We start from the raw sequence: 11496 nt of genomic DNA on the forward strand, positions 1-11496 counted from the left end.
CCTCCCCTCCCCGCCGCGAGGGCGCGCGCCGATTGGCCGGGCGGCGGGTGAAACCCGGGCGCGCGGCCCCGCGCGTGCTCAGCGGGGCGCGAGCCGCCCACTATGGCCGCCGCGGCGGGGCTGGTGCTGGGCCGCGGGCCGGTGCGTGTCCCCCGTCCGTCCTTCTCCCTCCTTCCCAGCCCAGGGGCGGGGGCGCGTTGTCCGAGGCGCCCCCCCCCCCCCCCCCCCCCCCCTTTTTTTTTTTTTTGGGTCCGTTTCCCCGCGGCTCCCTCTGTGTCCCGTCCCCCCCCCCCCCGTACCGGTAAGCGCGGGCTGCGCCTCCTCACGGTAAGTGTCCCGGTACCGGGGGAGGTGCCCTCCGCCCCCCTCGCGGTAAGTGTCGTCCCCCCCCACCCCGGTACCGGTGAAGGCGGCCTGCCCCCCCCGCCCCCCCCCCGTTTCCAGTGCCCCCCGCCCGGTGAAGGCAGACTTCCCCAGCTACCTCCCGGCGCCCCCCCCCCCCCCCGGGGAAGGCGGCCTTCTCGCCGCTCCCCCACCCCCGGTGCCCCCTCCTCCTTCGTATTCCACCCCCACCCCACCCCCGGTGTCCGTCCGTCCCCGTCCCGTCCCCCCCCCCATCCCCCCCCCCTCCCCCGCCCCGCCCCCGAAAGGGTTTCTCAGGAGCATTTTTGCCCCCCCCCCCCCCCCAGCTCTTCCTGCGCCGCGGCACCTGGCGAAGCTTCTCCTCGCAGACGGACGGGGAGGCCCGAGTCACCCGCGTCCTGCGGGAGAAGTTCCCCCGGGCCTCCGCCATCAAAGTGGTGGATATATCAGGTACAGAAAAGGCTCTTTATTTCCTCTGTGTGTGTCCCCCCCCCCCCCCGCCCCAAACCATCCCGGCGCTTCGTGAGGGAGGAGTTGAGTCTGTCCCCAGCCCCCCCCCCCCCCCCCCCCCACCTTGCTGGGGATCCAAAAGGATTTGGGAACAGTGGGGTGCGAAGGACCCTCACGTTCACTCATGCCACGGCGTTTATTTTTCTAGGGGGCTGCGGCGCCATGTACGAAATTCACATCGAGTCGGAGGAATTCAGAGAGAAGCGGACGGTGCAGCAGCATCAGATGGTTAATCAGGTGAGGGGGGGTGCCGGGGGGGGGACGCAGCCCGGCTGGCGGCGCTTGTGTTCGGGCACGTCGTGGGACACGGGGGGGGTGTGTGAGTGTGCGCAGCGCTTCGTGCTGGCACTGCCCGTGTGGCACCTGGAGCCCAGCCTGCTGCCCGCAGCGCTCCGTCGTCGGGCTATGTGTGTGCAGTACTTTGCTCCGGCACGTTAATTGTGGTGTGTGTGCACAGCACTAATTGCTGCCTGCACACACAATTGGCGTGCCAAACGGGAGTGCCGTGCGCACGCAGTGCCCAGCTGAAGCGCTGCAGGCAGCGGGCTCAGCTACACGCGCTGCACGGGCACACGCAGTGCAAGTGGTAAGCGCTGCGCGGGCACGCAGCGCAGGTGTCTTGAGTAGTGCAGCTCCTGCTTCCCTCCCAGTAAAGACAGGGCAGCTCCTGCTTCCCTCCCAGTAAAGAACCAGCGCAGCTCCTGCTTCCCTCCCAAGAAAAAGAAAGGCCAGCGTAACTCTGTGTGCGCAGCACTTAGCGCAGGGCACTCTGCGTGTGTGTGCACAGCACTTGTAGCCAGGCACTCTGATGGGGGTGTGTGTGTGTGTGCGCGCATCTGTGTAGCCCTTCCTTCCCCCCCCCAGTAATAACCACCGTAGCCCCTTTTTTTCCCTTCCCGATAATAACCAGCGTGGCCAGCCCTTCTCAGAGAGCAGCGCAGCTGCACACGCAGCGCTCGCAGCCTGTAGCACGTACGAGCGCGCACCCGCAGTACCCAACTGGGCAGCGTTACACGCAGCGTGACCAGAGCCAGAGGATGGTTGGTGCTGGGCCTCTACGCAGTGCTAGTGCCTGAAAAGCAGAGCCCTTCTCCCCTCCCAGAATTAAGTAATAAAATTCCCCTGCCTCATAATAAACAGCGGATAGGTACACACACACACGCTCTCAGCGGGGTTTAAGTTCCAAGAGCCTGCGTGTGCACACAGCGTGAGTGTCACAGTTGCGTTCCCTTTTTTTTCCGGTAATAAATAGCACAGTCCTTCCCTTCCCCGTGAACAGGGTTGTGTGTGTGTGTACCAGCCTGTGCCGAAGCCGGGCGCAGCCGTACTGTGAGTGCCCTGAAAGCAGAGCCTTTCCTTTTTCCCCCACTAATAACCACGTTAGCCCTTGTTTTCTGCCAGTGTAGCACTTCAGCCTGGGGGGCCGTGATGCCTGTGCACAATCTAGTGGGTGCTGACCCAAGGATTAGCGCAGGGTGCTGCGCCCGTACCCAGCACAGCCCTTCCTAATCACAGCGGTGGTGCTGCTGTGTGCGCGCAGCACGCAGGCAGGCTGCCTGCCGGGGGGCAGCCCTCAATTTTTTGCCCAACGGCGCGACTTGGGTACGCTGTTTCTCAGTGCGCAGCACCCTAGAGATGAGCTGGGCCTCTCAAAATGAGAGTCAGCAGCACTTGGTGGCCGCTGGCCTCACGCAGCCACTTCGCTGTGCACAAGCACCAGCCCCCCCCCGCCCCCAGACTCTCAGTGCTGGTGTCTCTGTTGCAGGCACTGAGCGAGGAGATCAAGAGCATGCACGGACTGCGCATCTTCACCTCCACCCCCAAACCTTGACGCTTTGTCGGTTGGTCAATAAAGATGTTTGAGAGGTGCCTGCAGGGCTCTGTGCTGGTGACCAGGAGGCCGCTGCCCTCCCAGACTACCTACAAATTTATCCAAGTGCTGTGTTTTCGATTAGGCACCTGCGCAGGGCTGGGGGGCTGCGAGGGGAGGGGGACAGAAGAAGAAACACCCCTCTGAAAGAAGAGCAGGAAGGAGAAACTTTATTATTGCTGGGTCCCTCCCTCAGCAGCCCCCCCCACCATGCTGGGAACACGAGCAAGCTGCTCTTCCAGGCAGGGGACAGGCTCCCCTTGGGCCAGGCACTTCTTTTCCTCCCCCCCACAACGCTGCTGCTGCTGCCAAAGGGGAGCTTAAGGCTCTAAGTGCACCTCACATCCAAAAAAAAAAAAAAAAACACTTCCAAAAATAAGCCGAGCCACTCTGCTCTCACCCAGGGTAAACACACCCTGGGCTCAGCCCTGGTCGGGCTGCTCACAGGCCAAGCACCGTGTCCATGGGGGCCAGAGGAAAACTTGGCCTCTGGGAGTAGAAAGCAGTAGCGCAGCACCCGGAACTCTGCCCCATGCCTGTGGGGAACAAAACCAGCTCCGAGGCCAAGTCCTAGACTGCAGGACTCGCCAGACTTGAGCGCATGCCTAGAAAACCAAGTGGACTACACACGGCAAGTCACCGCAGCCAATGACTTCTAAACCACCGCAGGCCGCTGCAGAGTAGAAGCGATGCTTGGCCTCTGAGACTGACGCCACTCGGGGCTTGCGTCGCTGAAGGCGAAGCGTAGAAGTGGCAGGCGTACAAAGCGGAAAGGAGCGGCCAAAAGGGTCCTCCGGGGAAAGTTTATCTGTCTTTGGAACCCAGCTTCTCAATCAGTTCCTGCAGAGGAGCCAACTCCCGCCTGTCAATCAAGTTGAATTCCTGGCAGGGGAAAAAAAAAAACAAAAACAACAGAAAAACTGAAGGCACCTCTTAAAGAGCTGCTGGAAAACACATCCGGCCACTGTACACCCCATGTCAATGCATGCCAGCTCCTGAGAGAAATTCAAGCATTTCAAGACAACAAAACCTTTTCCACCGCATCACTGAGAAATACCATGCTGCTCTGCACAATGAATCCCACATCTGGTCACAGAACAGGCTGTTTTAAAAAAAAAAAAAAGGAAAAAAGGTGCTGCTGCTATTTCTGAGTCAATTCTTGAGCTACAAAACCCTCAAGTTCTCCTCTGAGCCTGGTTTCTTTTGCTGCAAGTCGACAGCTAAAACCAGAGAGGGAAATTCAAGCATTTACAGCCAACTCAGCCATACTTCCTGCAAAAAACAAAAACAAAACCCAGACCAACCCAAAACCCAACACCACAAACCCACAGCTGCACAGTTCGCATGATACAGAGGGTGGGAGCCAAGCATATCTTCCAGTGCATGCCTCAGCTGTAGATCTTCAAAGAGCGAGGAGGCACGTAAAATCCAACTCCCTTTAAAGGCAAAGGGGGAACAAGAAACCCCAGAGGCAAGCGACCGGCTGCTGTTTGGCAACTCACCTGCACAAAGAAGATAAAGTGCTTGAAAGAGGTGTTGAGGTGGGCCTCCTCCTGCAGCCGCATGACGGAATCGAAGTGCTGGTGGTAGATGTGGGCGTAGACACGGAACAGACGCTTCAGGATCGTCTTGGCCACCGACATGAAGTTCTTGGGAAAAGGAACGCCTGAAATGCACCAGCACGCACGGATGAATCCTTCCGTTCAGTCAGAAGTACCAAAGCAAGACGTTCCAAGCAGCGTCTTGGTCCCATACGCGAGGCCCGTTGCGTCGTGCAGCCGTGCTTACCGATCTTTGAAGGGAAGAGCGTTTCATCATCCAGCTGGTCCTGCACCCACGTCATCAAGTAATCGATGTACTTCGGAGCCGAGCACTTGATTGGCTTCTTTATGTTGGTGCCGTCCGCCCAGTGGTACTCGTACCTGCGGGGAGAGGGAAGGAAAAGAAATTCTTTGCTCCAAGAGAAAAAAAACTGAATTTTTCGGGCCCCACAGCTTCCTCCTTATCTCAGTACGGAGTGACACTGCAACGCTCGTACTCCTTGGAAGTGACAAGAGCAGCGCTTTGCCTTTCTGAGTTTCTCCTGCACGGCGTCAGAGTTAATGCCTCCATCCCGACTGCCTCAGGGTTTGACCCTCAAAAGTGAAATTCAGCTTCATGGCAACCTCCTCTGACATCAGCGTTTCCTCAAAGTGAGACAAGAACTGGCCAGAGGGAAGCATCAGGGCCATCGCCCATCATCTGAATTAATTCACCTATGGCTTTCAGACACCCTCCAGGAATTCAGCACTCCCTCTCCCCTCACACGAGGTGGCTAATGGCCCCAGGGCTGCACATTTTGGAAGCCGCTGTCTCAAATCGACATGCGTGCTTATCAATCCCATGGCTCCGCCAAACTGGGGCAGACATTGACCGTAACGCTACACGACGACACGACGCGCTTTCTTTGCCATCTTTTGCAAAATCCTTCAAAAGCAGAGGGAAAACCCCCATGTTTTGACTGTCGCCTCTTGACCGACGACAAGTGAAAACAAATGGTGCCATTTAAACAGGAAGTCACTACAGGAAATGTCCCCGAATATAGAAACAGGAACTTGCAATCTACATACTTCTGTGTAGAAAAGTGGGGCAGGATGTTACACAGCACCCTACAAATACTGCCCACCGGCCAGACTCCACGCTGCTGCCCTGAAAAACACAGAGCCTCAAGCAACTTTACAAACAAGATACCCTGCTGCAGCTTCACCTCGACAAAATACACAAGTGCAGAACCAACACATAATCTTTTCCTCCCCACAGTTATTCCCACCGCCTAAAAACAACACGGCACCCCAAGTACATCTTCACTATTTTCCTTCTGCCTTCCATAATACCCCAAATCTATTCCTACAAAGCAGTTACGCTACGTCAGCTAAATATATCTGAAAACCACCGCCCATGCTTCTCGCCTGCATGACGAGCGGCAGTGCTAATCGAGGGACAGCAGCCCCTAAAACTACCTCGGAACAACACACACTTTGTCTCTTTCACGGCCTGTGCCAGGATAAGCATACTTCAAGCCAGGCTGATTCAACGGGGCAGATGATGCCAGCCCTGAGATGGCGTACGGATCGGCAGGACCCAAAAAGATGCTTAGCTGTTCCCTACTGCACCTACCAGTCTCTATAAGCATGAGGTTCCCTTCCCAGCTTTAACTCTCCACAACAGCAGCAGCGTCAGGCTGCCCTTTTCTCCCTGCAGTCATCGCACGCACCATACAGTAACCTGACCCGAGCATTCGCCTGCCTCACGTCCTGCCCTGTGCTGGCCACGGCATCTTCAGAATCGCTCATGCTCAGTAAGACCATGCCACGGCCTCTCAGAACACCGCCTGTGCGAGACGGCACATCAAGAGGTTGCTGTAAGACTTTGACAGCAAAACCAGATGCTTCCAGTCAAGTTAGATCTCTCATTTTTCTTAAAACAAGCCATTTCAACAACACAGCTTTTCAGCCCCCAGATAACATAGGGAACTGATCAACAGGGGGAAAAGAGATCCCCATGCACGCTTCCCCTAGACAGATGCTCAATATGCCAGACAAACTGACGGCTACTGACACCACGCAGCCTCCTTAACAGACAGCACGGCTTCACGCCCAGATAAGTAACACTGGGGGAGCACGATGCTGCGCCTCGACCCAATCTGGACACATCCTGTCCTCTTTTCAGCTTCTTTCTATGCATGCTCGAGCAACCTGCGCATCCACCTACTTCTCCACATTTAAACTGCAGCTGTAGACCACAGTAAACTTCCTACCTTGGTCCTGCGGACATGACTGGACAGCTCGCCTCCGTGCAGAACTCTGTAATGGTCCCGTACAGCATGTTGATTTGGTTGAAGAAATCCACGGCTGGAAAGGAAACGTATCAAGTGTTCTCAAAGTGCAAAACACAAAGCCAACCGAGCACCGGTTCACTCTCGTTCAGCTGACACAGCCTCTGAGGATCACTGTCGCAGGGGTGAACGCGCTGCAAAACTCGGCAAAAACAAACATCCCCCTTCCCTACGACGTCACGTGGCTGATGACTTCGAGACATTTTGACCATCTAGGAATTTTAATTGCACTGTCAATTTTTACTGTCTGGCTACTGCCCCTAATCAATTTGTACAGTGTGAAGCTCCACTTAGCCTTCCCTACCTTGGAAATGACTGCTTTAGGTTCCATTTAGAAACACGACAGTACCTCAAAAACCCAACTGATTTTGATAATACAGGAGACCCTCCCTAGGTTGAAAGCTTGTGGCCTGACAATGTTTTCCATTGCTCAAAGCTACCTTTTCCTCCTTAAACTTCCAAAGAAACAAAATTCAAGGCCAGGGAGAGCAACTGCTGAAAGCAAAACAAATTTGTAGTATTTGGCTTTTTACACTATGCACCCAGCAACGATAAAATAAAAACAGAAAACAAAAAATAAACTCCACAAACCTAGAGTTCAGTGGATGATAAGGTTCCACATTTTCCCTGGACTACTCGCTGTGACCATTTTTGCAGACAACAATGCTAACTCTGTAATTCCAAATATAAATACTCGAAGCTTACTCGCAAGTACAAAAATAACTATTCACAAACCTAATCGCTTTTGCAAGTCTGAACTCAAAAAAATCACCCCAAAACCACCACAGTGCAGGTTTGGGTTTGTTTCTCAGTTTTAGCATGCATCTGGAGCGCAACGCCCCGCTGACACATCTGCCATCGGCACGTCACACTTTACTTCCTTTTAACCCCAATTCGGTTACCTCAACAGAGTATGCTTAGGATAAGAATTTAATTCAGAGAAGTTCTAGGTGCTTTTAAGGATAAAAACCAGTGATTGTTGGTTTTCCCACTCCACCTCCACACTCGGGCGGATCGCTCTTTCACAGTGCTTACTGTTAACTGCGATCCACTCATTCAGGTCCTCTCCCTCCGGCAACATAACCGCTTGTCTAAGGTTACCGCTCCCCAGAGTCGCTTCCGCATGTTTCAAGAGTTCATACTGATGGGAGCCTTCGGGAATGTTCTTCTTGGGTTTGAATGTTTTTGAAGATCGACTCCCGCTAACAAGAGGGAAAACATTTCCAGTTAGTCCTTTAACAGCGTTCCCTTCCCAGAAACGTTACCCCTCACCATCCAGCACTCCTAACCAGGGTGACACCAGCCCTTCCCCATTTCCCCACCGTTGGGGCAGACAGATCCTATGTGCAAGCCGAAGCGTTTCTGAGGGCATCACTAAAAAGCCACCTGCACACTTCCCTCTTTCACCTACCCTTTTTAAAAATCACAAACATTTGGTGCAACGGCCCAAAGACTCATCAAGCAACACTCACTTTCGATCACGAAAGGAAAAGCCCACGTAACTCTGCTGGGGAACAACACGACCTGCCACTAGGTCAGTTTGATGGGGGCAAATATTAGATGCTCCAATGCACTGCAGGAAACAGCTCGCTAAAAATAGCTACTTAATAGGCTCCAGCCCTGAAACGCAAATAGTCATCATAATCTTCCCTTGCTGCATCGTACCGACAGCTGTGCTCAGCAGCCCAGCCATCGCACAACTCCTCGCCAAACTCCCCCCATCCCTCCAACGGGGCCAGCAGTACTGCAGCCTCTCCCTGAACAGCCAACGCTGCCAAAAACGGGATGAATTTTGATACTTCTCAAGCACAAAAGCTTAACTTTCAGACCCCACCAGCTCTCTACTTCCAAACGAGAGTGATGCAAACAACAGGATGGCCAGGGCCAAAGCACAGCTTGGGGGAAATGGGCTTCTCTGGCACGCGCTGCTCGGCATCACCGGCGTCCTGCCACCGTTTCATGTAACCGGATGCGTTTGGCTGACACGCACCTCGCGGCAGCTTCCTGGTGCAACCTTATGGCTTTACACACTCTGTTTACGTGCAGCGCTCAGTGCGGAAATAAAAGACCTTTAGATCCAGCTCGCTCTTTAACCAAACCACTACCTCCTGCTGCAGATGAAATGCAGGCCCAGCACGTCACTGACCTGAGGCAGAGGGTCCCAAAGCCAGACCCAGCACATCATCAACCCTAGGAAGAGGCTCCCCAGACCCTTCTTATGCCACAAAATGCCTCCAGTCCTCATCCACAGCACCTACCAGGCTTTAAGAGCCAGAAACTCTCTCACACTTTACAAGCCTTCACCTCTACAACGCAGGTATGCAACAGCCTACCCCCTGCAGCATTTTTTACACCAGACGCCTGTAGGTCTAGCAAATTACTACAGGGTAAGGCTTACCCAAAGCCCACCCAGGTCTAAGCCCCACACCCATGGGACCAAGGCCTCCTCCTTTCCACCTTACCCCACACCCCCAAAGCCCCCTCCCGTCTCTCAGGGCCTCCCCCAATTCCCCTGGAAGACCAACCCCTCAAATTCTCCCCACCTGGGAGGGATTAACCCTCACAAGACAACCCCTCTCCAGAGCCTTCCCTCTAAGACTACACCCTAAGAGGCTTCCCATCCCCTCAAACACGCCTCAAAGCCCCCCCGTACCCTTCCACGGCACTCACCCAATGTGGGCACTCCCTGGGGTGCGTGCCCTCCAGGGCCACCCTGCTGCCAGCCCCCCCTCCACATCCCGGCCTGGGACCCCAGCCCTGCAAGGCACCGTCTCTCACCCTGCCTTTCTCCTAGAAAAACACTACAGGACTTCCTCCACAGGACTACACTCCTCTCTATGTCCCTCCAGGGCCTCCTCACACTCTTCCTTGGTCTCTCCTCATACAGCCCTGGGGACACTTTTCAAAGCCATCCCCCCTCCATACACACCTAGGCCCCCCCAAAGCACCTCATGAACCCCCAGGGCCTCTGCCCAAAGCCACTCAGGGCTTCCCCCTGAAACTTCCCTTAAGAGCCCTTTCCTACCTCACCACAAGACCTTCCTGAGCTCCCAGGCACCGCTGGGGCCTCCAACCCCCAAAAGCCTCCCTCGAGGCCCAGGACTTCCCTCAGGACCCCACCCCCACGCTCCCAAACACCACCTGCACCTCCCTGCAAGGCCTCCCTCAGCATCCCCCACCCCAGGAACACCCCCAGGGCCTCCCCAAAAGCCTTCCTCTCCCTCAAGGCCTTCAGAGGCCCGGCCTCAAGGCCTCCCCAAACGCTCCCATCTCTCACAGACCAAGCTCAAGTACTGGCCCCCCAGCCAAATCCTCTCACAACCCTCCCAAAGCCCCCCACATACCCCCTCCCCACAGGCCTTCCCCCCCCCAAGCCTCTCACGCAGTCCCTCCCCAAAAGCCTCCCCCCCAAAGCCCCTCACAGCTATCCCACTCCCTCGGGGTTTCCCCAAACGCTCCTCCCAACCCAATACCTCTCATAGACCAGGCCCAAGTGCCCCCGCCCCAACAAAATCCTCTCACAACCCTCCCAAAGCCCCCCACAGACCCCCTCCACAGAGGCCTTCCCCTTCACAGAGGCCTTCCTCCCCCCCAGAGCCCCTTCTCCCCCCACAAAGCCTCTCACAGTTATCCCGCTCCCTCAGGGCCTCCCCCGAGGCAGCCCGGGCACTCACAAGAGGAAACTCATGGCGAGCGGGGCCGGGCCGAGGCCCCGGACCGAGCTGAGGCGAAGGCGGCGGCGGCGCCGGCGGCTTCTCGCGCGCGGCCAGAGCTCCTGGCGGGCAGCGCCCGCCCCGCCCCGCCCCGCCGGCAACTCTCGCGAGAGCTGCGGCGGGAGGGCGGGGCTTCCGGCAGAGGGAGGCGGGGCCTCGCGCGGCGCCATCGCCATAGCGACAGCCCCCGGGCCCGAGGTCAGCGTGGGGCTGGGCCGGCCTCGGGCCCCCCGTGGGCCTGGACCTCCCCACAGCCCCCTCCCCCTGGGCCTGGGGACGCCCAGAGCCCCCTCCACATGGGTGTGGGGAACCCCCGTGGGCCTGGACCTCCCCACAGCCCCCTCCCCATTGGCCTGGGGACCCCCCAGAGCCCCCTCCACATGGGCCTAGGGACCCTCTATGGGCCTGGACACATCCCATGGGCCTGGGGACCCCCTGAGCCCCCTCCTAATGGACTTGGGAACCCCCCATGGGCCTGGATGTCTCCACAGCCCCTTTCCCATGGGCCTGGGGACCTTCAAAACCCCCTCCCCATGGGTCTAGGAACCCTCCCATAGGCCTGAGGACCCCCAGAGCCCTCTCCACGTGGGCCTAGGTATCCTCCACGGGCCTGGGGACCTTTCAAAATCCCCTCCCCATGGGCCTGGGGACACACAGAGCCCCCTCCACGTGGGCCTAGGTATCCTCCATGGGCCTGGGCACCCCCCATGGGCCTAGGGACCCTCTATGGGCCTGGACACACCCCATGGGCCTAGGAACCAGCCCCTCCATGGGCCTGGGCATTCCCAGAGTCCCCTGCCGTATGAGCCTGGGCAGCCCCAGAGCCCTCACCTTGTGAGCCTGGGCAGCCCCCCATGGGTCTGGACACCTCCTGAGCCTCCTTCCCCAGCAGTCTGGGCACTCCCACGGGCCTGGGCACCCCAAAGACCCTCCTCGTGTGCCTGGGCATCCCCAGAGACACCTCCCCATGAGCCTGGGCATCCCCGCTATGGGCCTGGGCACCTCCTGAGCCCCCTCCCCATAGGTCTGGGCACCCCCCATGGGCCTGGGCACCCCCAGAGACCCATCCTTACGGGCCTGGGCACCTCCTGAGCCCCTTGCTCATTGGTCTGGGCATCCCCAAAAAACCTTTTCATGGGGCTGGGCACCCCCCCACACCATGGACC

The 11496-nt window shown here is 57.3% G+C and overlaps 2 protein-coding genes across 2 annotated transcripts; one reads left to right on the plus strand and one right to left on the minus strand.

Moving 5' to 3' along the window:
• The first annotated feature begins 41 nt into the window (after positions 1-41).
• Positions 42-2804, plus strand: BOLA3 (bolA family member 3). Its single transcript, XM_054180913.1, has 4 exons — positions 42-141; positions 690-813; positions 1022-1110; positions 2639-2804. The coding sequence occupies exons 1-4, from the start codon at positions 103-105 to the stop codon at positions 2702-2704; spliced, it is 318 nt and encodes a 105-aa protein (XP_054036888.1). The 5' UTR covers positions 42-102; the 3' UTR covers positions 2705-2804.
• Positions 2805-2887: 83 nt separating this feature from the next.
• MOB1A (MOB kinase activator 1A) lies at positions 2888-10438 on the minus strand. Its single transcript, XM_054180912.1, has 6 exons — positions 10292-10438; positions 7653-7819; positions 6540-6633; positions 4532-4665; positions 4246-4409; positions 2888-3625 (listed from the first exon to the last, which is right to left on the minus strand). The coding sequence occupies exons 1-6, from the start codon at positions 10303-10305 to the stop codon at positions 3548-3550; spliced, it is 651 nt and encodes a 216-aa protein (XP_054036887.1). The 5' UTR covers positions 10306-10438; the 3' UTR covers positions 2888-3547.
• Between the last annotated feature and the right edge of the window lie 1058 nt (positions 10439-11496).

This window comes from Rissa tridactyla, chromosome 20 (assembly GCF_028500815.1).
Source record: "Rissa tridactyla isolate bRisTri1 chromosome 20, bRisTri1.patW.cur.20221130, whole genome shotgun sequence".
NCBI classification, from domain to species: Eukaryota; Metazoa; Chordata; class Aves; order Charadriiformes; family Laridae; genus Rissa; species Rissa tridactyla.